Here is a 27,393-nt window from a genome sequence, read left to right as displayed (position 1 = left end):
GTCTGGTATAGTAGCCTATATAGTCACTGATAATGAAATGATTGGCCCCCTCTCCACAGTCCACACTATGTGGGCAGAGACCCTAATGCTTTCCTCCTGTCATGTCCTGGGAAAGTCATGGTTTTGCAAAGGTCATGTCATTCATTCATCTAGATTTTTTTTCTATAAATATTTTCTTATACAATATGTGTATAGCCCCAAGCTAATAACTTATATGTGACCCACTGACTTCAAATCTATAGCCACCAGAAAGGACTCCTACATGGAGCAAATAGGATGCACCTCTTTATATTGGATTTGATAGTCTATATTTTAATTGAAGATTCATTCAATAGCTTCCATGTAATGTGAGGCAGTGACTGTAAAGCACTGAAAAGAGCTGTGTCCTTGTCCAGTGTAGCCTAATGATTTCGGTACTATTGATTCTGTAAAAGTCTGAGTCAGTTTGAAATGGTATCCATGAGAATGTGTGTGAACGCTGCCTATGGAGACGGATCAATGCCCGCAGGCTACAGCTTTTACTTTTATTTTGTACAGTCTATTAACTCATTGCATGTCCGCGTCACCGGCTGGGAGGAGAAGCGCGCAGCGGCGCGGCAGAGCGCTGGTCAGTTCAGTTCGGTGTTGGAAACCTGTTAAAGATGAGCCACCGTCCCCGCTCGCTCCTCTGCATCCCTATCGCGCTGCTCCTGCTGTCGCCGCACGGGCTGCGCCCGCGGAGCGCCACGGACATCGCAGTAGCGGCGGAATACTCCTCGAAAAGCGACTTGGACTATGAGTTCGGGGACTACCGGGGGAAGTGGTGCATCGACGACCACGGCTTTGTTTACAGCATCGGAGAGGTGTATTACCCGAGCCCTTCGGCGTGCCCGTGCACTTGCACCGTGGACGGTCCCGTGTGCGTCCGACCCAAGTGTCCGCGCATCCACCCCCGGTGCACGCGGATCAAATATAAGGCATGTTGTCCGGTGTGCGAGGCCGTGGCCAAGGTCTGTGTGTACGGCGGCAGAACGTACCGGCTTCTCGAGGAGTTCATGGTGAGAATGATCCAAACTTTTACCATCACTCACAAATTCACATCAAATCCCATGAGGATTACGCACACGGGAACTGCTGCTGACCGTGCGTAATTGTAGATTTACGCACATAAACTCATATGAAACACTAGTTTTCTTATACTATCCTTTTAGGAAAATATATTTTTCAATCTCATAATAGACCTAGCCTATGGACTATGCTATATTAAACTATAGTAGGTCTATATTAGGTGGCCGTCTCTGTGGTAGGTGGTACACAATACCACCACCATATCCTATTAGCCTATTTGATCAGCTGGTATCAACATAATTCCTATATGGACATAATTGTGTTTAGCCTACAGAATATGTTTTAGCCATCTTGTAAAAGTTAGCCAGTAGCCACTCGTGCGTAAAAGCAGAGGGGCGGTGTTATGTCGTGCGTCATCCATCAATCCATCCATCCATCCATCCATCCATCCATCGTCTGTCCCACTGATGACATCATCAGTGATGTTATAAATACAGACACACAAGGCTATAGTTCAGTGATAATGTCATTAGTGATGTCAACAGAGTCATGCGCATTGGAGATGAGAGAACAGATGCAGAGATGCTTTATGTAACTGATTACATCCATTACATCCAGTATGTCAAGACTAAGAGCAAAGCAAGCTGTGTGTGTGTGTGTGTGTGTGTGTGTGTGTGTGTGTGTGTGTGTGTGTGTGTGTGTGTGTGTGTGTGTGTGTGTGTGTGTGTGTGTGTGTGTGTGTGTGTGTGTGTGTGAGAGAGAGAGAGAGAGAGAGGGGGGGGGGGGGGGAGGGGGTGGGGGGGGGGGGGGGGGGGGGGGGGGGGGGGGGGAGAGGGGGGGGGGGGGGGGGGGGGGGGGGTGGCTGCTAGTCCTAGCCTACTGTTCTAATAATAAAAAATAGGATAAATATTCATCAAATGTCCGGAATGGTGACCATCTGGAATATTTATTTCTTTTTCTCTTTTATTTTATTTTATTTTCGTTTTAGTATTTTTTTATTGACATTCAGCATCAAACATTTCACAACTGTATTTTGACACTGTATTCATCAATTCATAGTCACAAATGCATTTTCAGAAAAATGCACATTACAACAATCATAGATCTGTGAGAATCAGGCCTATGAATCCATCCAGCTTTCCCATCTGTTCCAATGGTTCCAAACCACAATTAACAAATACTGTTAATGTCTCCAGAGAGTGAATGTCCATAGTAATGTCCACCCAATAATGTATTCAAGATTGGACTCTCCTGCCACAAACATGTCCTGTTAAGAGCCCTTTTCTTTTTTCTTTTTTTTCTTTTTTACCAGCCACCATTCATAAAACATTTATATTTTTTCAGCCAGTCTTGAAAGGACCCAAAAATAAATTATATGATCTTCCTCTTGGGGAATTCCACATTAAAAATATATAGTAGGCACTGTGTATCTGTCTCAGGTGAATGATTTGCATTTTGCTTTCCACAGTTTCTCCATCAAAGGGGGGTGACTAACATAAGTCATATATGTACACCGTTTAAGAATGACAATATATCTCTCTAGTTTATATATATTATTTTATAATAGTTTTCCATATCTTAAGAGTCCATTCACCCATAGGTTAGCAAATGTGTTTGTGTAACTAATAATTGCATCTTAAGTACACTGACTAACACACACACACACACACACACACACACACACACACACACTCACACACACACACACACACACACACGCACGCACGCACGCACGCACACACACACACACACACAGACAGAGACAGAGACAGACAGACAGACAGAGAGACAGACAGACAGATAGATAGATAGACAGATAGACAGATAGATAGATAGATAGATAGATAGATAGATAGATTATAGATAGATAGATAGATAGATAAGATAGATAGACAGATAGATAGATAGATAGATAGATAGATAGATAGATAGATAGATAGATAGATAGATAGATAGATAGATAGATAGAGATATTGCTGCATTTTCCATTGTGTGACACTGACTCAGATAAGGAGGGAAATCTGCTGAAAGCTTTCAGGGTTTCTGATCTGCAGCAGATGGTGGAAGGAGGCAGAGGAGGGGGGGCAGTGGGGTTTATGGGAAATGGAGTCTTCCTTTTGCTAGAACTAATACAACTGGTGTGAGACAGAGGCAAGTAAACACTTACAGCACTGTATCACTTTGACAATGATTTAAAATGCTACACTGTGTGTGTGTGTGTGTGTGTGTTACAGTTGTCGCGGTGTGAGCGGTGTCGCTGCGAGTCCAACAGAGAGGTGTACTGTACCATCTCAGACTGCCCCGCCCCCCACTGTGTCAACCCCAGCTACGAGCCCAACCACTGCTGCCCCGTCTGCAGGGGGGGTAAGACCACACCCACTCACCGCCGTGCCAATTACAATGTCACCAATTAGGACAAGTGAATGGAAACAAACGTAATCAATCTCTCTCTCTCTGTTGTAGGGACATTAATTCAATAATAACAGCAATATTCGTGGCCAAAGATTTTTCCTGTAAAGGTTAAAGCCAAAGTGTCCAGCACAACTTCACCAAAACCAAGAACGTTTCATTTATTGTCATGATTTGTTCTTACATTTTTCCATTCCCCACTTTCTCTCAAGTACCCCATGTAGTACCGTACCCCTAGTAGCCCTGCAGTTTGAGGACCACTGTTAGATCAACTGCAGACGGCTAGCCCGTTCACACTGCAGTCTGAAGCTAACACAGTGGTTTCTTCTTTCCTGCAAATGTGTCGTCACCTCTCTCTCTCTCTCTCTCTCTCTCTCTCTCTCTCTCTCACACACACACACACACACACACCACATTGTGCACACAGCATCTCTGGAGCCCCCCATGTCTTTTATCCCTATAATTAGCAGGATGTCAGTGTGGTGCGTGGTTATGTCATCTCACACCCTGCAGCTTACAGAGCCAGCCCTGTTATGTCATACAACAACACTGCTGCCATTACTGTCCCCTCTGAACACAGGGTGTGTGTGTGTGTGTGTGTGTGTGTGTGTGTGTGTGTGTGTGTGTGTGTGTGTGTGTGTGTGTGTGTGTGAGAGAGAGAGTGTGTGAGTGTGAGTGTGGGTGTGAGTGTTTGAGTGAGAGAGAGAGAGAGTGAGAGAGGATTCAGCAGGGATAATAACTCCTTTGCAGATTGTATTTTTTTTGTCGATTAAAATGTAAGGAATCACACAATCCAAAGTATTAGTTTAGTCAGGCACTTAGAAGAAAATGTAAACCTCACTCACTCACACACACACACACACACACACACACACACACACACACACACACACACACACACACACACACACACACACACACACACACACACGCATGCAATCTGTTTCCGGCAGTTGTAGTTTCTATTTTTACTGTGGACAGACGGTTGGATGCAGCATTATTAAGCCGCTCTGTTGTGTTCCCACCAGTTCCCTTCCACGAACAGGTGCCCCGACCGACCAGAGGAGGCGCTAGTACAGCGACCAGGATGCAATATTTTTTTCCGGATGATGGCGAAGGCTGGAGGCACCCTCTCTGCCTGTGATTGGCCTAGCGTCAAACGTTCATCCAATCACATTCGCTTGGCTATCCTGCGTCTCTTTCTACAGTCTGTGGTCAGACAGAGAGCAGTTTCGCTTGCTAGCATGCATGAAAGACGCCACTGTGTGTTTATGTTTTTGATATAGTCTGGTCTCTGGTTATTAATGCTGCCGCTACTCTTGGCAGTGCACGTATGTAGCCTATAGACAAATAAAAAAGAAAAGATAAAACTGCTATTCTTGGCAGTGCACGTATGTAGCCTACAGACAAATAAAAAAGAAAAGATAAAAGATGAATGAGAATTGATCAAGGGTTATATAAAAACAGTGTCAATGCCCATTTACTCATTCTAACACAAGAGTGACATGTATTTGAATTGAAATATGTATTGGGGTGTTTGCCCAGCCATTCTTTGGGAAATGCGGCTTTATGGAGTGGGATCACGTGGAGATGGTCTTCAGAAACTTTGATGAGATTGACAGTAAGTAAACATCGTTTCAGATACATGGTGGAGTTGTGGAAAAGTGTGTGAGTTTGGAAGAGGAGTGCAGTGCACCACTAGGTGGAGACATGCATCCATAGCAGTTTTGATTTGTAGACGAAAACTATGAGGAAAAATGTTAGTCGACTACCTATTTTCACTGGTGAAAACTAGACTAAAAATGTTAGGGAGGGACGAATTGGGAAGAGATCCAATCAGAAGAGAAGAAGACGTTAAACATATGTGTCTGTATTGCACATTCAAACCTTAAAACAATTCCAGAATAACAGATTAATATATCTTTACAATAAGGTTGGAAATTCTAATGAATAGTTACGGTTTTCTTTGACTAAGATGAGATGAAAATACTTAGACACTTAGTCGATGAAAACTTGACTAAATAAAATCAGGATGAGGTTGACTAAATATGATAAGAGCTTAAGAGAAAGTGGAGTATCGCTCACTCAGATAAACATGTGAATGTTGTGTGATATGCAGAGGTTGTTGGTTCAATCCCAGCCTCAGCTAATTTCTTAAAAAGTACTCACATTATAAGCTGCAGCAGTGATCCTTCTTTATCATCACCAGTAGTTTGAACACTGATAGAAATAAGCTGATGAAGGAGACTAGTCAGTCCCTGACTCTAGCTCAACTCACTGGTACAAATCTCACCTGTCTCACTCTTTATGCTCTGTGTTATTGTCAGTGTGAATACAGTGTGTAGAAATCAGAAGCTTAACTCCCAACAGCTCATAGCTCAGTCGGCTGAGTCGCTGTGTCACTGTCTCTATCTGACAGGTAGACTGTTGGTTCGATTCCCGATGGAGGAGACATATTTACAGCGCTGTCCTGTCTTTAACATCACCAGCGTAGGGTCTCCTACAGGCAGATACACAGAGTGACACAGCGCCTCCTACAGATCCACAGAAATGGACACTGTGGACAGACTGCAAAGAGATCCAGACATGTCATATACTGAGAGTCTAGAGCAGTTTTTCAAATAGTTATTTTTATGCCTAGCGGCAGCCAGGGTTCATCCCGAAATGTAAACCCTATTTCCGATGTCAGTAAAATTTCAGCTCTCTGTGGTTTTCTTTCTCATAACCCTCAGCTCATGTCTCTGCAGAGGTCAGGGGGGGGGGACATCCCCCCCCTTAGATCCAGGTAGTGCCAGCTGAACGGGATTAGAACCCACAACCTCTGGCCCCGGTGTCTCTGTGTGTATTATTCCTTCACACCACCAGCTGCCCTTCACACTCATAGCTCTTCTCCGGGCGCTCTTGTCTCTTCCCTCTGCCTGTCACCATTCAAAACTGACTGAGGCTCAAACCCACGACCGCAAAAGTGGCTGAGGTCTCAATATTGCCAGGCAGCAAGCCTACTCTCTGTGCCACCAAGTCAGACTGATTGAGTGAGGTTTTCTCAGGGCTTTAAATTACTCTTTCCTCTGGCTGTCGACATTTAAAACTGACTGAGGATCGAACCCACAACCTCAAAAGTCACTGAGCCTCAAACGCCAAACTGCTAGACAGCAACCCAACTCTCTGAGCTAGTGGGTCATAGCGATTAAAACTAGAAGATTAAAGTATAGTCTTTATGCATCTTAAAATATGTTTTGAAGGGACCTTTTAAGTTGAATAGTATTTGAATTATATTAATATGACGTGAGTTTATATTCGCCTTGCACAGAAAACCTTTTACTTTTATACTCGAGTACATTTCAGAGCCTGTACTTTTTTCCTTTTAATTGAGTAATTAAGTTGAATCAGTACTTCTGCTTTACCAGTCTTTTTTTACACAAATAACTGTACTTCTACTTAATCAGAGCAACAATGTGATTAAATTTGGAATGACAAGAAAAAATTACATGTCTGTGCAATAGGCTAAGTAGGCCTAAATAACTCAGATATAGGGTTTGCAATTGTAATGTTCCATATAATGAAGTATCTCATGCTTGTTGATTTAATGATTGTTTTGCACCTGCTGCTCACGTTTGAGATACTTCTGGCTGGAAAGAAGGTGGGAGCAGCCGAGTACAGTCAGCCAATCAGAGGCAGAAAGGGGCGGGTCATGCCTTCCCCTAGCCTTCGCCATCATGGGAAAAAAAATATCGCGACCAGGACACATACCCCTAATCCCACTTCCCACCAGTTGCGATCCAATCCCAACCAATCCCAGTTGTGATCCATTCAACAGTGCAGCTGCTTCGCTGCACAAAATAAGCATCTGGACTTGTTGTGTGATCAGTTTGTTAAAGTGTCTCTCTCTTCGCTCCCCTGAAGGCCCCAACTGTTTTGCGGGTAACCGGGTGATCCCGGCGGGCGAGCGCGTGGACATGGACGAGGAGACGGTCTGCTACTGCACCTACCAGGACGGGACGTGGCACACCCACCCCCAGGCCACCTGCGAGCAGCAGCCCAGACCCAGCCCCACACCCCCCAACGGGTCCCAGCCCCCCAGGGAGGAGGAGGCCAGCCTGGGGAGGGGAGGCAGGGTGCCCCAGCCCCCCAGGGAGGAGGAGGCCAGCCTGGGGAGGGGAGGCAGGGTGTTCAGTCCCAGACTGGATGTGATACCCTGATATATGTCTTGTGTACACTGAAGTCCCCGTGTTATAGCCATGTATCACAGGAGGCAGAAATATTCTCATTGGTTGTGTTAAACCTCAGTGGGCGGAGCCAAATAACCACTGTGACTATTTTGGTCATGGGTTCCATACTATTTCTGTAACAAAACATCTAAAAGCAAACATCTCATCAGATGGGGGACCTTGGGACAAAATCTTATCCAATGGGGGTCCGTGGTCTAATTGGTGTCAGTTTAGGGGTCCTTACATGAAAAAGATTGAGAACCACTGGCCTGGATGTCTTAGTATGTCAAGAAAGAAAACAAAACTGTTTGTCAGGCTCCGCCCATTCAGGTTTAACTCAACCAATAATATGATTTCTGCCTCCAGAGCAGCTCTGGCCCCCAGAAAAGTTTGTCAGCTCTTTTAGTGTGAGATTGTGAGGAATCCGGCCCGTTTCCCCCCTGCTTCAAGTGGAACTATCACAGTTGTTGGTAATGTTGTGGATGAGACACCATGTAGGTCATGTTGTGGATAAGACACCATGTAGGTCAGGGATACTCAACTTGCTTTGCCCGGGGGCCACTTTCGTGAAATGATAGAAGGCCAGGGGCCAGTTAATAAACAATCAATATAAATTTTTCTGTAGTGGATTGTAGCTTTTTGGGGCGTCAGCCGGAGTTTAGTCTGCCAATGTTGTGCACACCGGATAGTTACGGTAGTTAGGTTAAGTACATACATAAGTGCCTGGGTAGCGAGCAGACGGCGGTATTTGACAATTTAGCAGCTAAATCATAGATTATTGAAAGATATTCCATATTCCAGACTGAAATGCTATAACAGAAGTGGAGTATTGGCCAGAATGACATGAACATTTGGACACTTAGGCCATGTTCACATTACAGGCAAATCCGATTTGCTGATAAAGTCATTAATCATCATTATCTTGATTGGTTTCCCAAATCTGATTTGGGAGTGTGTCCGCACTGCCACAAATCAGGGGCCACATTACAGAAACTCCCTATCTTATGTCTTAAGTTAGGATAGGACTAGTTTAAGATAGGATTTTTTCTGATTTCGTATTACAGAAGCAAATCCTAACTAACTTTAGGAATCCTATCTTATCTTGCTAAATCCTATCTTATGTCTTGTTAGGAAATCCTAAATACTCATCCAGCATCGGTTATCAACTTTTCTGTCTGTTACCCTAGCAACCACTAGCAACAGACACCTCCTGCTTTCTCAACTCGCGGGGGAAGTAGGACCGCTAGTAGCCTGCTATTAGCTAGTAGGCTAACGATGTGTGTTGTTGTTGTCAAACATTTTTGAGATTGTGGGGCAATGGACCAAAAACGAAGGGCATTTAACTTCAAGGCAGATGAGTTGGAGGTCTTAGTGACCGCCGTAGAAAAGGTTAAAGACGTGCTTTTCGGAAAGTTTTCAGCCACCCTCACGCGGGAGGTGAAAGAGAGGGAATGGGCTAAAATAGCAGAAACCGTCTCTGCCGCATCAGGTCCAGGCATTCCTCCCCCCTTGGAAACTGTATGTACCGAGGAGCCAAATTGCTGATGGCTGTTGCTACCTCAGTTAAATTACGTGACATAGCAGGCTGAGATATTTTGGATATGTCGGCCACTTCAGTTTGAAAATCTCCCTTCGCAAAAAACCGAAGTGCATTTGTAAGTTGTACTACAACCGGCAGAGCCCCGTGTCGCCAAGTCGGTCTCTCCAACACAGGTCTCAGCTCCTCGGCTAGCTGCAGTATCATGTCCCGGGGCAGTCTGTATCGATTAACGAGCGTCCTGTCATCAAAATGCAAAACGTCATTCGGGTCCCGCATGAGCCTTTCGGCAAATACATTGCGCCTGTTGACATTTTGTTGGTTTTGCAAATGTAATAACAGCGCAGCCATAACGTAGGTAGGTAGGCTATAAATAGGCAATAAATTATAACGAGATGCAAGATGGCTGTTGTTCCAGTTGAAAATAGCGTAAATTAGTTAGGACAGCATAGCTGGCATCTTAAAGTTAGGAGAGGTTTTTAAGATTTTGGGGAGTTGGGACGCTTCTGTAATACGCTTTTCCCATTTTAAATTAGGATGAGAATATTGACTTAGGAACTGTTGTTCTGTAGGCTAATGGGTGTTTTCCTAAATCAAGTCCTAACTCTAATTACCATGGTTACCAATCATTTAGGATAGGATTTGGAATTTAGGAAGTTTCTGTAATGTCGCCCCAGATTCTCAAGTCGGATCTGTGTGGCCAGACCTAAACAGCCTATCTGCATGGGTTGCTATGGTAACGACGTGGGCGTCAGTAAATACGTACGTTGGTGACGTGGGTTTCCTGCGCAGAAGCATTTGATGACGAGTTGCGAGTGACGTTCAAATCAGATTTGGTGGATCTGCGCGTCCGCACTCAAGTCACATCAGTCGAAAGCAGATTGGAAACTACCTCCATATGTGGTTTGGGACAAGTGACACAAATCAGACTTGGAGCGTCCAGACTCATAAAACCAATCTGGATAAAGTCATTAATAGGTAATTTAAGTTCACAAATCAGATTTGGCCTCCTAGTCTGAACATGGCCTTATTCAGCGGGTATCTTGCATGTTGCGTTCAGGTGCACTGTAAAAAAAAAAAAAAAAAAAAAAAAAAAAAACTCCATATAGTTATCTTATCTAGCGAAGCTTTAAATCTGACCCTCCCCCCCCCCTCCTCAGGTCAGGGAGTTGAGTGAAATAACAGCATGAGGGAAACAGGGGATGCAAGCCGTGTGTGTTGAGGGCAGCCAGGTAGCCTGCTGCTCTCCATCTGGAAGCAGAGGGAGACCAGGCATGACCGGTAGACCACACACACACACACACACACACACACACACACACACACACACACACACGCACGCACGCACGCACGCGCACGGACACACACACACACACACACACACACACACACACAGAAAAATGTATTCATTAAATGACCTGGAGCAGTGGATGTATGTATGTATGTATGTATGTATGTATGTATGTACAGTATGTAATGTTAGAGCTGCAACAGATAGAATCTGTAAATAAGCTGTTGTGATATGAATGTAGTTATAAACACACATGCTATAGCCAGGACAGACTGTTATTATCCGTTTCAGATACACATCAGATGTCTTAGTAGCCTATGTTGTACAGCAGTGGTTCTCAACGTGGGGGACGGGGACCATCAGGGGACCTTGTAGGGGTTCCAGGGGGTCCCCAGTAAATCGATCCATTGTTAAACTTACCATTATTTAATTTACAAGACAACAAAATCATATCTGACAATACAAAATATTCTCATATTTGGCTCCGAAAGACAAAATCTCCTGATGTGGACTAGATTACAGTTTCTTGATGTGGACTAGATTACAGTTTCTTGATGTGGACTAGATTACAGCTTCTTGATGTGGACTAGATTAGCTTCTTGATGTGGACTAGATTACAGCTTCTTGATGTGGACTAGATTACAGTTTCTTGATGTGGACTAGATTTAGGGTTGCCAACAGTCCCGTATTAGCCGGGACATCCCGTATTTGGGTCAAAAGAGACGCCACTTGTCCCGTTTTTAAGGGAAGAGGCATATATATTGCGACCTGTCTGTCTGTCCCCCCCCCCCCCCCCCCCCCCCCCCGTTGGTCCGACCGTCCCGTATTGCTGGGATGGAATGTTGGCAGCCCTAACTAGATTACAGTTTCTTAATGTGGACTAGATTACAGCTTCTTGATGTGGACTAGATTACAGTTTCTTGATGTGGACTAGATTATAGCTTCTTGATGTGGACTAGATTACAGTTTCTTGATGTGGGCTAGATTACATCTTCTTGATGTAGACTAGATTACAGTTTCTTGATGTGGACTAGATTACAGCTTCTTGATGTGGACTAGATTCGAGCTTCTTGATGTGGACTAGATTAGTTTATTGATGTGGACTAGATTCGAGCTTCTTGATGTGGACTAGATTAGTTTCTTGATGTGGACTAGATTACAGCTTCTTGATGTGGACTAGATTCGAGCTTCTTGATGTGGACTAGATTACAGTTTCTTGATGTGGACTAGATTACAGTTTCTTGATGTGGACTAGATTACATCTTCTTGATGTGGACTAGATTACAGCTTCTTGATGTGGACTAGATTACAGTTTCTTGATGTGGACTAGATTACAGCTTCTTGATGTGGAATAGATTACAGTTTCTTGATGTGGACTAGATTACAGTTTCTTGATGTGGACTAGATTACATCTTCTTGATGTGGACTAGATTACAGTTTATTGAAGTGGACTAGTTACAGCTTCTTGATGTGGACTAGATTACAGCTTCTTGATGTGGACTAGATTACAGCTTCTTGATGTGGACTAGATTTGAGTTTCTTGATGTGGACTAGATTCTAGCTTCTTGATGTGGACTAGATTACATCTTCTTGGTGTGGACTAGATTATAGTTTATTGATGTGGACTAGATTACAGCTTCTTGGTGTGGACTAGATTTGAGCTTCTTGATGTAGACTAGATTCGAGCTTCTTGATGTGGACTAGATTAGTTTCTTGATGTGGACTAGATTACAGCTTCTTGATGTGGACTAGATTAGTTTCTTGATGTGGACTAGATTACAGCTTCTTGATGTGGACTAGATTCGAGTTTCTTGATGTGGACTAGATTACAGCTTCTTGATGTGGACTAGATTACAGTTTCTTGATGTGGACTAGATTACATCTTCTTGATGTGGACTAGATTACAGCTTCTTGATGTGGACTAGATTACAGTTTTGTGATGTGGACTACGGTAGATTACATTTTCTTGATATGGACTAGATTACAGCTTCTTGATGTGGACTAGATTCTAGCTTCTTGGTGTGGACTAGATTTGAGCTGCTTCCTGATGTGGACTAGATTCAAGCTTCTTGGTGTGGACCAGATTTGAGCTTCCTGATGTGGTTACCACCTGTTCACTCCCCTACCCTCCGGAAGGCACTACAGGACACTAAAAACTCGCACTTCCAGATTCCATAACTCCTTCCCAAGGGCCGTCACATTACTCAATAAATCACAATCACTTCCCAAATTATAAAGTATTATGCTGCTGTCATATGTGTGTATATATGTATATACATGTATGTATATATGAGTATATATATAGATTTATATTGCATATGGTTATTTACTACTATTACTACCATTACATAAAAAAAAAAAAAAAAAACATAAATAAATAAACAAAGACAATTAAAAAATAAATAAAAAAAGTAAAAAATAAATAAATAAATAAATCATGTACAACTATTAAATATGCATTATAAAGTATGAGCAGGAAGCATGTTCTTTTTTGTTTTTCTCCTTTTTTGTTTTCTTTTCTTATAAAGATTCACACTTGTTTTTCTTTCTTTGTCATGTGCTGTATGTGAATAGGGTGGGCAAAATAAGCTTTTAGCTTCAGCCCATACCTTTTTTTGGTCAAGATCCATGTAAAATGTGTTATGTCTATTGTTTTGATTATATGAAAAAGAGGTATTGTACATGGTGTTTGGATGACCAAAAATAAAAAATCTGCAAATCAATCAATCAATCAATTACTACCCTATTTATTATTAAGTGTATCTACTGTGGGGTCTGGTGAATCGTTGGTGAATTGTCTGGTTGTACTGTATGTCTGCACAAAGGGGAGTTTGCAACTGCAATTTCGCTGTATGATTTTATTATGCAATGACAAATAAACTACTATTCTATTATATTATATTCTAGATTACAGCTTCTTGGTGTGGACTAGATTTGAGCTTCTTGGTGTGGACTAGATTACAGTTTCTTGATATAATCACTGCTGTAGCTGCAGAATGCACCTGTATGGCAGGCAGGCATTAATTTCCTCCTCTCAAACTAAAGCGTGTTTGTCCTCAAAGTGCTCAGACGCTGTGTGTGTGTGCATGGCCGTAACTAGCTATGAGGACGGGGAGGTCCGGACCTCCCCTAATATTTCAGCCTGCAAAAAAAAAAAAAAAAAATTTTTTTTTTTTTGCAGGCCAGGCCAGGCCAGGCCACTCACTGAACAGCAGGCCAGGCGCCGCCTACTGGTTTACTAGTGGTTTTATTACTTTATTCAGGTTTAAAGTGGGTGCATCTCATTGTAATCATGCATGATGCCAATTGCCAAGCTCCCGAAGTCAGGTATGCAGGTGGCTATATGCATGGTTTCAGTTTCATGACCCAATAAGTAACAAAAAGAGGTGGTGTAAAGTTAAAAACAACATAATATATTTTATTTTATTTTTCAATCGTTCCTATCAGGAATAAATAAATGTCCCTCTGTATGTTTTTTTTATTATCGATGATGACTTTGTGTGTTGTGTACGGCTTGGGTTGTGTACCTGTGTTTGTAGGTGTCATTTTGATATGAATTTGGCTAAAACAGTTTGTGTTTGTTAGTTACAATTATGTTGACAGGAGAGCTGAGCAGGTGGTGACATGAAAGAGAATATACTGAATAATGACATCACAACAGTATAATCCTAATGTTGATTTAAAATGATATATTACTCTAAATATGGCTAAAAAAGGGGGGGGGGGAAACTCAAAAAAATTTCGGCGGCGCCCGTCCTCCCCTATTTCGGAACCCTGGTTACGGCCCTGTGTGTGTGTGTGTGTGTGTGTATGTGAGTGAGTGTGTGTGTGTGTGTGAGTGTGTGTGTGTGTGTGGGGGGGGGGGGGGGCACTAGGCGTCTCCTCAGGTTTATACTGTCAATAATTTAGCTCACTTCCTCCCGTGGTTTGTCTGACTGCAGTGCTTCTCCCAACAACCTCCTCTCAGTTGCCTTGTCTACGTCGTTATATGTCCCCTGTAGCCCAGGGCCGCTGGAAGTCATTTTAAGCAGGGGGTGCTGGGAGGAAGGGACTCTCGGTGGGGCCCGCTAGGGCCCCGCCGAAAAAAAAATTGACGTTTTTTTTTTACATTTTTTTGCCATATTTAGAGGAATATCTCATTTTAAATTAACATTAGGATACTATTGTGATGTAATTATTCAGTATTTTCTCCTTTTCTCACTCATTCAGAGCAAAGAGGGAGATATATAGCATGATGATAATGCTCTATATCTCCCTATTTGTTCTGAATACACCAGTTAACATGACACAGACTTAACATGACAGAAATATTATCAGCAAACTTAATGACTAGACTAACTATTCTGATCTGAATGGCATATATCAAGAAACATTGACTCCTCTCTTTGCTGTATAGTGGGAGGTGCATTTTTGAGTAGGCTATTAAAATAGCATGTCAAGTTCACATTTCTTTATTGCCAGATTAAACAATTCGTATTGGTTGTTGGTTGGTTCAACACAACATGTGCGTGCATGCGCGCTTCTTCTTCTTCTCTATAGCCTACAAGCATGTAACTTCCTTGATTGTTATTGTTGATAATTCTATTTAAATAGGCTACATTTTCATTTCCCGAAACATTCTTAAACAAGAAAGGAACATAGTGCACTGCAAAATATTTTTAATTACATTTGTAAAAAAAAAAAAAAAAAAAAAAAACTTTTTTTTTTTTTTTTTTGAAAAAATCTAGGGGGTGCTGCAGCACCTGCAGCACCCCTACTTCCCGCGGGCCTGCTGTAGCCTACATTCAGGGGTGTCAAACACACGGCCCGGGGGCCAGAACCGGCCCGCCAAAGGGTCCAATCCGGCCTACAGGATGACTTTTCCAAGTGTGACAATTGCACTGAGAAAAGTTCTTCAATCCAATGTTTCAAGCTCAGGGTTTGACACCTAAAATCACACCAGGCTTCATGAGAAAGTTACAATATTAAGTAGCCTATTAATGTTTGGTCAAAATGGTCACTAAATGGTCAAATATTTTCATGACCCTTGACTAGAGAGAATAATTGCAATTATGAGACTGGTTCAGTTTGACAGTTTTGAGGTTGTGGGTTTGAGCCTCAGTCAGCTTTGAGGTTGTGGGTTTGAGCCTCAGTCAGCTTTGAGGTTGTGGGTTTGAGCCTCAGTCAGCTTTGAGGTTGTGGGTTTGAGCCTCAGTCAGTTTTCAACAGTGACAGCCAGAGGAAAGAGTGAAAAGCGCTCAGAGAAGAGCTCTGATAGCAAAGGGGAGCTGGTGGTGTGGAGTGGTTGACCACATGGAAACATGGGAGCCAACGCGTGGCCAGTTCGATTCCTGCTCCACCACCACTACCTGGAGTTAGGGACCCTCCCTAACTCCAGGTTGGTCTCCCCCAGACTTCAACAGAGATCTGAGCAGGGGATTATGAGAGGAAACCACAGACAGCAGAACTTCTACCGTCAAAAGGGCATCGTGCAGCCGCCAGGCGTAAAGTGACACAACAGAAATTTAGACCGTCAATATATTTCTGTTTGGGCTTTTGCATCAAATTTGAACGCAAGAGTGAGACAGGTGGGATTTAAACCAGCTGAACAACTCTACACCAAGCAGGTGTTTATCTGGCCGAGGTAGAGCCAGGGACTGTCCAGTGTGAGGTAGAGCCAGGGACTGTCCAGTCAGTGTGAGGTAGAGACAGGGACTGTCCAGTGTGAGGTAGAGACAGGGACTGTCCAGTGTGAGGTAGAGCCAGGGACTGTCCAGTCAGTGTGAGGTAGAGACAGGGACTGTCCAGTGTCTTTCATCAGCTTATATCAGTGTTCAAACTACTGGTGATGAAGCATCACTGCTGGCATCTTACAGTCAGCAGCTTATCTTGTGAACATTTCTGCCAGTCTGATGCAGGGATTGAACCAGCAACCTTCTGGACCACATCCACGTGTTTATCTGGGTGACCTCCAGCCCACTTCCTCTGGCATAGAGCTGGGCAATATTATGGACGGAAAAATCGTATCTGTAATTTTTAGGCTGAACAATGATGCACAATATACAGGTCTGTATTTTCTACAAGTGGACTAAATGTTCCATTTTGTAAGTCAAAGCTACATGTGACATGGAAAATGTGCTTTTCATCATCAATTTAGACATCAGAAATGTGTCACGATATTAAAATATCTTCATATCACCGCGATATGATTCCACAGAAAGATGATAAATGGTAACATGATGCACAATATACAGGTCTGTATTTTCTACAAGTGGACTAAATGTTCCATTTTGTAAGTCAAAGCTACATGTGACATGGAAAATGTGCTTTTCATCATCAATTTAGACATCAGAAATGTGTCACGATATTAAAATATCTTCATATCTATGATTCCACAGAAAGATGATAAATGGTAACATTGAATTATTGGACCTGGAAAATACTCAAATCAAATACCATACTTGTCTGAAAACTGCAGATTATGAAATAAACTATTCATGGACAATCAGTAATTTCTCAAGTCTCAGTGCGCCCTCTAGTGGCATGTCTAGCAAAGTGCATCAATGTAGTGGCATGTCTATCAAAGTGGATCAATGTGCAGTGCAGCAGGATTAGTGTAGTGCAACTTGCTTTCTGAAAATATTACAATTGGAAAAAAGGAAGTGATGAAAGTTGACTTGAGAACCTTCTACCTGATACGGTTTTTTTTTACTTCTACCTGATAATAACTCCACATTAGTGGTAAAACACATACAAGACGGAGCTGACCGACAGCTGTTCAAGACACTAGTATGTAATATAACATGTTACACCAACAACTCACATTCCAGCATCTTTGCACCACTGTTTTGTTTACAAATTCAAATGTGTATATTAATATACTTTATATTTGTATGTAGTTAAATGTTTAGGTTTACCTGTTCATCTTTGTCCCCATTTTTAACTGTATATTCTGTGCAAGCACATTGAGAGCACAAAACTAGAGTCAAATTCCTTGTATGTGTATATCCATACTTGGCCAATAAAGCTGATTATTAAGAGTACTAAACCATTTTATTTCCTCAAAATTAATTCCAGCTTACCAATAAAGACACATTACAGGAAGCAGAACTCTTAAGGATTTATGACAAAATAAAGGCAGCACATTACAGGAAACGGAACTCTTAAGGATTTATGACAAAATAGCCACCCTTTCCTCAAAGTGCACCTTTTATTTTGGAATTAAACCCATCAAATCTCCCATCAAGAACACAGGAGGCCACAATAAACTTCATAGTAAGGTTGTAATCCTACTTTCACATCAAAATAATGTGTTCTTCTATGGAGTGAAAAAAAAAAGTAAAATATCCCAAAGACGTGCGTTTGGCTTTCGAACAGTTTTTATTGAAAACGAACAGAGCAGGGTCCTGCTCAGGCGATGCTGCCGGCATTGGAGGCGATCCTGGGCCACAGGTCAGCGCACTCCTTCGCCACTGGGCCTGTGATGGCTGAACCTGGACATGGAGAGAAGCAGACAAGTATTAAGTGTTGTTCTAAAACTAATTCATTGACTTGTTATAACGATCGATGGTCAATGCAACCACAATGCATCCAGCAGGTTAGAGGTGTCTCAGCACTGATTGAGATAAGTCAGCCACAGTGGGTCACTGCCATCTCACCCACAGTGATGATGTCAATGTTCCCTTCGTCGACAACTCACCCAGCCACTGAGCAGGCAAAGCAAGTGCTTTTTGAAGGGGGAAATGGTGGGGGTTGGGTTCGTTATCTTTACACTACATTAGCTACAGAGGCCGTTCCCATCAATAATAATTCCAAGAAAATGTATTGAAATGAAAGCTGTAGCACACAAGGCTCTGATTGGACAGCTTCCTTTGTATTTGTCTTCACTTTTAAACCATGTTAACACAAATTATCAGACACGCTCACGATCTCACATTAGACTGTCAGTCCCGCGAGTGAGATCTGAGCAAGGTAAGACTGCATTTTCTTTTTATGCACCAGATGGATGGAATCGGCTCCAGGACACTTTAAAATTGGAGCATCTGATCTCCGTGGAATCATTTAAAGAACTCCTCGAAAGCACTGTACGTGAAGAGTGCACTTGTTTTATCTCAACTGTTTTATCATCTTTGTCTGTACATTTCTGTATGTGTTCTTTGTAACAGGGCGCTCTTGTAAATGAGAGTTCGCTCTCAAGGGCCTTTCCCTGTATAAATAAAAGGTAAAAAAAATATATAATCTCAAGGCATTGCTTTAAAACACCACCAAGCTGAGGCTCAAATACTTGTGATTTACACAGCACAAAGTGCACTACTCTTTGAATGGCTTTTAAAATGAGTCTTATCTCGTCTCTCTCACTCACTCACACAAGCAAAGACTTAAGTCACTTCATCATCGCACTGTAAAGGCACTGGGCTGGCCAACTTGGTAAGCAACATAACAGTTCACTAAATCGTTCATGACAGGAAGTTGAATTAATCAACATAACTTGCAAGTCTCAAACCGAAACACAAGGTTAGCAGTTCATCTCACACACTACACTATTTCAATGAAAGATGGCCCTGTTCACATTAGCCATCTTACGATAACAGATAGTTAGATAACGTTACATACCGGTTTCTTACTTACATAGCAAACACAATAATGTGCCAATGTCGGTCAAAATGCCGTTGTTTCTTATAGAACTGGCAGATCAAAGCTCTGCTGTCTGTTCCTATCCACGATTCACAGCACACTGCATTACAGGTGTAGCTAGGTAGCGTTAGCTCCAGCTAAGTTAGCGCGTTTCCAACTTTTTCAGCCGCTACAGTTTGAGCTAATCTAGTAACACACTTTTATCTCATAAGCCTATGGTGAGCTCAGTAACTGCACTTAACAGCGAACACTAAATTAACGCAACTGTCCTCCAGTCGGTCTTGCTTGATAAACTAACGTTAGCTAAGTGACGTTAGCGTTGACAGCAAACATGGCTCCCGTAACTAGCACATACATGTTAGCGTTCAGAAATATCAAACCAGTCTCACTAAATTCATAACTAGGCAGATATAAATGTTGTGTACTGCGTGCACACACGCACAGACATGTTTGATAAGGCTGGTGTGGGACATAAAGAGGCAGATGGATGTAGATGTTTAGGGCAGGTTTCATACCTCTCTTAGACATCGCTGCAGAGGGGAAAGAGGAAGACGGAGAAAGGAATTGTGGGATATAAGGTCGAGCAGAACATCATCCGGGTCATGACGCGCAGCCTGCTGTGTTTTATTTTCATGTTTTATTTTTATATTTATACCACTTATTAATAATTAACCATGTCATAAGAACACATCCGTAAGTAAACCGACACCAGTGACTATTATAAACAACAACAACAACAACAACAACAATAATAATAACAACAAATGAAAAAAATAATACTATATATAGCCTAATAATAATAATAACTTTATTTGTATAGCACCTTTCAAAACAGCCGTTACAAAGTGCTTCACAGGCAGATCAGTTATAAAAGTGAACATAAACAATGTCACAGAACAGAGCAAGATTAACAGATAAAATCCTCCAAATAAAAAATAAAATAAAACCAGAAAGATAAAACATAGAGCATAAAACAATACAAGAGCAATCAATAAAAAACATAAAAAAGAGCTAATAAAAGAAACAAGGAAGAACAATAATCAATAAAATGCCAGACGATAAAAGTGAGTTTTAAGAGAAGACTTAAAAATGGACAGTGAGTTTATAAGCCTAAGATCCTCAGGAAGACTATTCCACAGGGTGGGGGCTCTCACAGAGAAGGCTCTGTCGCCCTTAGTCTTCAAATTAGTCTGGGGGATAGTTAAAAGCATTGTTCCCGAGGATATATATACATACATACATCATACATACATAAACAGCTGTAATAACAGACACCAGTGACTGTATTATAAACAACAACAACAATAATAATAATAAATATAGCCGCAAGCGGCGATGCGGGGTCCAAGCTTCCGGTGAAAGTTTCAAAGTTTCAAAGTTTCAAAGTTTCAAAGTTTCAAAGTTTCAAAGTGTCAAAGTTTAAACATTTATCATTTCAAGACGGTTTCACGTATCCAAATTCTTTATACAACTTTAGATCAGGGAAGTCCAGAGATGACACAGAAAAAGTTTGGGCTCATTCGGGCAAATGGCCTAGGACGAGTTCGTTTTTTTTTTTGGAAAATCTAGCAGGCTTAAATGGGTGTGAGTTATGGGTCAATACGCAAAAGGGTCTGTTATAGCGCCACCATCTGGCCAATATGGCTAATTTTTTGTCTCTGAGCAGTGGGGCACATTTCCAACCTATGTGCAAGGTCTGGCTACTGTAGCCCTTACGGTTTTTGACGTGCATGCTGTTTTAGGGCAGAATAATAATAATAAACATTACAGATACAATAGGGATACACGCACTTCGTGCTTGGACCCCTAATAACAACAAATAAATAAATATATATATATATAATTTATACATATATATATATATATATAATTTATAGATATATATAATTTATATATATATATATATTATACAGTATATATACAGTAGGCTATATATATACACAGTATATATAGTGTGTATATATATATATATATATATATATATATATATATACATACACATAAACAGCTGTAATAACTCCGCCGTGATTAAATAAATAACCACTTATACAAAATGACCAAGATGGGTTTCATTCGTCCATGCAGTGACCTGCAATCAAGCTTGAAACGCAGCGTGCAGTTTGCAAGTTTGCAAAGTAGACGGTGAATTTCCATGTGGTTTGCATCCTGAGGCACAGACGTAAGAGGGCGATTTCTAAATGATCCATGGCTGTAGAATAACTTACATCAAGTTACAAATCAAAGAGCAAGTCACTGTTGTGGGGGACAGGCTGGTTTCGAGGAACAGTACAACATGTAGTTAGGTGGAAGTGGCCAAAAGGGGCATCTTCAACTTCAAAGAATATTACATTTCTTCTGATCATCTGCTAAATTGTGGCAGGTGTTTACCAACATAAGAGTGGGTTGCTTTACATTACATTACAACTGGAAATATGTTTATTAATAACATATTGTGTATAGCAAGCCGCTACAATATGAAACATTAAAACAAAATGTGATATATCTATTTTGGGAGTGAAATTGTTATCTCTAGTTCATTATTTAAAGACAATTGTTTCAGTTTCAAGACAGTTTGATCCATTTTTGTTTGTTTCTTCTGTATCTGTACAGGACTGAAAGCTTCAGGCATAAGATTTGTCTTCAGCAAAGTTTTAGTAGTTGAATACCTACTGTATACAGGGGAACACAGAAAAAAAAGGGTCACCATCAAGGGCCCAGAGCTAGAGAGAGTGGACAGCTTCAGTTAACATCCACCAGGACCTGACATGGGCCAGCCACACCACCACTGTTGTCAAAAAGGCCCATGAGTGCCTGTGCAGCCTCAAGCGCCTAAAGAAATCTGGCCTGAGGCCCCAAATCCTCAGGGACTTCACTAAGGCACCATGGAGAGCCTGCTGACCCGACCGTCTGCTTCACTGAGGCACCATGGAGAGCCTGCTGACCTGACCGTCTGCTTTACCACCTGGTATGACTGTCCAGTGTGAGGTAGACAGGGACTGTCCAGTGTCTTTCATCAGGTTATATCAGTGTTCAAACTACTGGTGATGGAGCATCACTGCTGACATCTTACAGTCAGCAGCTTATCTTGTGAACATTTCTGCCAGTCTGATGCAGGGATTGAACCAGCAACCTTCTGGACCACATCCACGTGTTTATCTGGGTGACCTCCAGCCCACTTCCTCTGGCATAGAGCTGGGCAATATTATGGACGGAAAAATCGTATCTGTAATTTTTAGGCTGAACAATGATGCACAATATACAGGTCTGTATTTTCTACAAGTGGACTAAATGTTCCATTTTGTAAGTCAAAGCTACATGTGACATGGAAAATGTGCTTTATATCATCAATTTAGACATCAGAAATGTCACGATATTAAAATATCTTCAGATCACCGCGATATGATTCCACAGAAAGATGATAAATGATAACATTGAATTATTGGACCTGGAAAATACTCAAATCAAATACCATACTTGTCTGAAAACTGCACATTATGAAATAAGCTATTCATGGACAATCAGTAATTTCTCAAGTCTCAGTGCACCCTCTAGTGGCATGTCTAGCAAATTGCATCAATGTAGTGGCATGTCTATCAAAGTGCATCAATGTGCAGTGCAGCAGGATTAGTGTAGTGCAACTTGCTTTCTGAAAATATTACAATTGGAAAAAAGGAAGTGATGAAAGTTGACTTGAGAACCTTCTACCTGATACGGTTTTTTTTAACTTCTACCTGATAATAACTCCACATTAGTGGTAAAACACATACAAGACGGAGCTGACCGACAGCTGTTCAAGACACTAGTACGGTATGTAATATAACATGTTACACCAACAACTCACATTCCAGCATCTTTGCACCACTGTTTTGTTTACAAATTCAAATGTGTGTATATTAATATACTTTATATTTGTATGTACGGTAGTTAAATGTTTAGGTTTACCTTTTCATCTTTGTCCCCATTTTTAACTGTATATATATTCTGTGCAAGCACATTGAGAGCACAAAACTAGAGTCAAATTCCTTGTATGTGTATATCCATACTTGGCCAATAAAGCTGATTATGAAGAGTACTAAACCATTTTATTTCCTCAAAATTAATTCCAGCTTACCAATAGACACATTACAGGAAGCAGAACTCTTAAGGATTTATGACAAAATAAAGGCAGCACATTACAGGAAACGGAACTCTTAAGGATTTATGACAAAATAGCCACCCTTTCCTCAAAGTGCACCTTTTATTTTGGAATTAAACCCATCAAATATCCCATCAAGAACACAGGAGGCCACAATAAACTTCATAGTAAGGTTGTAATCCTACTTTCACATCAAAATAATGTGTTCTTCTATGGAGTGAACAAAAAATGTAAAATATCCCAAAGACGTGCGTTTGGCTTTCGAACAGTTTTTATTGAAAACGAACAGAGCAGGGTCCTGCTCAGGCGATGCTGCCGGCATTGGAGGCGATCCTGGGCCACAGGTCAGCGCACTCCTTCGCCACTGGGCCTGTGATGGCTGAACCTGGACATGGAGAGAAACAGACAAGTATTAAGTGTTGTTCTAAAACTAATTAATTGACTTGTTATAACGATCGATGGTCAATGCAACCACAATGCATCCAGCAGGTTAGAGGTGTCTCAGCACTGATTGAGATAAGTCAGCCACAGTGGGTCACTGCCATCTCACCCACAGTGATGATGTCAATGTTCCCTTCGTCGACAACTCACCCAGCCACTGAGCAGGCAAAGCAAGTGCTTTTTGAAGGGGGGATTTCATGTCAATCAAAGTGATCGACCACGCCAAAGTTTGGCGTCAGTGGGCGTAACCCATAAGAGAGCGAGCGTTGCGTAGCGACACCGGAAGTAACTCTAGAGTAACCTTACGAATGTCAGACGGCAATATCAGGTTATCGTGACTCAATTGTTGAGTTATCTACGATGCCTATGAGATCAAACAATCATGATCCCATAGGTATCCAGGAATTGAGCGAGGGGGTCTGCTTTTTCTGAGCTTTGTCTGGGGGGAGGCCCACAGTCTCACACTTTGAAAAGCCTAGCCCTTATAGCAGGACGCTGGTATGAATCCAGCGTCCTTTATAAGACAAGCACCCAGGGGTCCAAATTAAGTGTCAAGCCACAAAGATGTCGTCCGTGCTGGACTTTACAAGTGTGGCAACCAAAATGTCAAACTCACAAGTTAGCGGACGGTCTTGCAGTCTCCCTGGCAGAGTTTCAAAAGTCAGCGAGGCTGATAAACATTTGTAATTATTTTTTATAAACGGGTTGAGCGCGTGTCAATTCTCTCTAAACAACAGTTCAAAATGGCGCCGATGGGTTTCGGCATGCGGATATTGAATATAATATAAGTAATGAATATGTATGTTTTCTATAATAGTGATAAAATTACTTAATTAAAAATATTTTGGCCCCCGGCAACAATCTGGGTGTCATGTGGCCCCCCAGGAAAACTAACTGCCCACCTTTCATTTCTCCTTTATTGTTGACGATGACCCCCGCGTTGTCTTCAAAGTAGAGAAATACGCCGTCCTTTCGCCGATACGACTTCCGCTGCCGTATCACCACCGCAGGATGCACTGTGGAGAGAAGGTCCATCAACAGTCAGTGACTGGCTTTACATGGACAGCAATAATCACACTAAATGAGACAATATTTACATTCAGGTGTTGGGTTAGGTTTAGGGCTGCCCTCCACCAAAGATTATCCTGGTCGACCAGAAATCGACCACAGCTCCGACCAATCGATTGGTCGAATCGGGGTCTAAAAAAAAAGGCAGTGTACTTTTTTTTCTTATTTTGTGCAGTGTACTGACTACTAGGGGTGGGAATCACCAGAATGATGCCCACGATACGATACTAAAACGATACTTGAGTCACGATACGATAGTATTGCGATATATTGAATATTGCGATTTCTTACTTTTTCAACTGCAAATGATGTCCCCAAAGGAAAACTTTGTCAACATCTGGTTTATATAAGAACAATTTTCCAGTCTGTACATCTGACTTCAACCATTTTATTGCAGCAACATTGTCAAGTAGACAGACCAACAACTTTCATAAAGTCATGTCATAGTTGCATGCACCTGACAAACTGAACTGTTTGTTACAGTCCACCTTAACTGGATGTGTGTGTGGACTAGTGTACTTAGGTAGTTTTTGAACAATGCAACTTCACTTGCACAAAACATCTTGTGCAGACCATTCAGTAACTGGGGAATTTGTAAATTACTGTTATGACAAAACTGTTACTGTTAAAACAAAATGAAAATATGCTACTGTTTGTTTACTGCTGGCCTTGGAACTAAAGTTTATAATAGCCCGGTAGCCTGGCATGGCCTGCAATTTTTTCTTTTTACAAAATTATTAACGGCAGCGATTGCTCGATCAACGTGAATCTCGTCGACCAAGAGCACATCGACCAATCGACCTGGAGGGGGCAGCCCTAGTTAGGTTAGAGGTGTCTCAGCACTGATTGAGATGAGTCAGCCACAGTGGGTCACTGCCATCTCACCCACAGTGATGATGTCAATGTTCCCTTCGTCGACAACTCACCCAGCCACTGACCAGGCAAAGCAAGTGCTTTTTGAAGGGGAGATACATTTTTATACTCACTTAACTTTACACCGTAATAAAATAAACAAAAGATAAATTATGACCATGAAGAAACACAAAGATATTGACCAACTCATCCTAGTGATAAAAAATATATCCATAGGATAGAAATGTCAGGATTTGTTGACGTAAGCAATGCATATGCATAATAAAAACACGCCTTATCCTTTAAAACCCATCAGTAGAATTCTGAAATCCATACTAAAAAAAGAGCAGCAGTCAGCACAGTAAGACTTTTTAAGGGTCTTAATTTTCCCTAAATTAATTTATCAACTTTTAATACTTTTCAAGACCCCACGGATACCCTGCATTGTTTTTGTTTTTTGCCGACATAAACAAAAAAGTTGTCTTTAGATGAGTTTGCTGGTTGGAAACACAGCTATAGTGACTTCCACATAGACCACTATTCAGCTCACCCTTTTTCCGGAGTTCTGGTTTGCCTTTCTTGACTGTGGCCATAACCATGTCACCCACTCCTGCAGCGGGCAGGCGGTTCAGACGACCTTTGATGCCCTTCACGGAGATGATGTACAGGTTCTTGGCACCTGGAAGGAGGGACACAAGGAAAAGGAAACGACACAGGAAACGAGGAAAGGAGGGAGGAAATGGAGAAAGGAGGATACAAAAAACAGGTGCAAAGACAGAACAGGGAGGAAGATGGATGACAAAGGAGAGCAAGGAAAGGGGGAAAAACAACAGAAATGAGATATCAGTAAGGTCAACTCTGCTTCATAACTTAAATTATGCAAAAATGTTTCTGTAATGGAGCCTCCCGCCAGCATAAGTCTTGAACTTGTACAACCGTCCATAGCCAATATGAAACATACGTCAATTATACACAATAGCTTATAGATCAAACTTCACTGGAGAAATGTTGCCATCAGCATTTCTCTGCGGTATTAAAATTACATTTCATACAGTATCTACAGTCAAAGCCGACATGTTTCTACAGCTGACAGTTGTAACGAAAGGTTGATCTCAGTGTATCTTATGTCAAAGGTATATTTGGATTGTATGATATTTAACAGCAGCAACGTTGCTGAAGTTGTTGCGGGTCTCCGAAGCGAAAACACTTCAGAACGACGCTGGTTGTTAACATCCTTCTGGGGTTGTTGTCTCAGCACTGATTGAGATTAGTCAGCCACAGTGGGTCACTGCCATCTCACCCACAGTGATGATGTCAATGTTCCCTTCGTCGACAACTCACCCAGCCACTGAGCAGGCAAAGCAAGTGCTTTTTGAAGGGGGAAATGGTGGGGTTGGGTTTGTTTGGGGAGGGGGGTTATCTTTACACTACATTAGCTACAGAGGCAGTTCCCATCAATACTAATTCCACAAAAATGTATTGAAATTAAAGCTGTAGCCCAGCTTTACTTTCAATACATTTTCGTTTAGTTATACGACCCATAACTGCATAAACTGAACACAATTTGCACAGTTAAGCATGTCCATACAACAGGGTTGTTGAGGTGTACCTGTGTTGTCAGCACAGTTGATGACCGCTCCCACTGGGAGACCCAGCGAGATGCGGAACTTGGCTCCAGACGACCCACCACGTCCTGGGAAAGCAAAAACAACAGGTTTTAATATTTGTGCCAGTGTACGGTAACTTTAAGCAGAACAAATCTGCATATATGGGCTTGTTAACAAGATGAAGT

At 41.8% G+C, this 27,393-nt stretch overlaps 2 protein-coding genes and 1 long non-coding RNA gene across 3 annotated transcripts in view; 1 reads left to right on the top strand and 2 right to left on the bottom strand.

Annotated features, from left to right (window-relative positions):
- LOC310787434 overlaps positions 1–19,661 on the bottom strand; it is a 755,777-nt gene extending 736,116 nt beyond the window's left edge. The window contains exons 1-2 of the long non-coding RNA XR_014553259.1: positions 19,621–19,661; positions 17,583–17,964 (exon numbers count right to left, since the gene is read on the bottom strand). This is a non-coding gene — a long non-coding RNA (uncharacterized lncRNA). The remainder of the gene's footprint in view (positions 1–17,582; positions 17,965–19,620) is intronic.
- On the top strand, positions 642–7,655 carry LOC310787790 (von Willebrand factor C domain-containing protein 2-like; the record flags this gene model as incomplete). Its single annotated transcript, XM_083649276.1, has 3 exons — positions 642–1,037; positions 3,282–3,411; positions 7,360–7,655. The coding sequence occupies 3 exons, from the start codon at positions 642–644 to the stop codon at positions 7,653–7,655; spliced, it is 822 nt and encodes a 273-aa protein (XP_083505402.1).
- Positions 19,662–23,493: 3,832 nt separating the features above from the next.
- Positions 23,494–27,393, bottom strand: part of rpl23 (ribosomal protein L23) — a 6,236-nt gene continuing 2,336 nt past the window's right edge. Inside the window, exons 2-5 of the mRNA XM_083649019.1 lie at positions 27,211–27,294; positions 26,152–26,280; positions 24,584–24,697; positions 23,494–23,625 (exon numbers count right to left, since the gene is read on the bottom strand). Coding sequence (XP_083505145.1) covers positions 23,543–23,625; positions 24,584–24,697; positions 26,152–26,280; positions 27,211–27,294 — 410 coding nt within the window. The 3' untranslated portion in view covers positions 23,494–23,542. The remainder of the gene's footprint in view (positions 23,626–24,583; positions 24,698–26,151; positions 26,281–27,210; positions 27,295–27,393) is intronic.

Source organism: Poromitra crassiceps (assembly GCF_964638095.1).
Source record: "Poromitra crassiceps genome assembly, chromosome: 13".
NCBI lineage: Eukaryota > Metazoa > Chordata > Actinopteri > Beryciformes > Melamphaidae > Poromitra > Poromitra crassiceps.
Note: the sequence above shows the minus strand (reverse complement) of the source record. Positions and strands in the feature narration are given on the sequence as shown.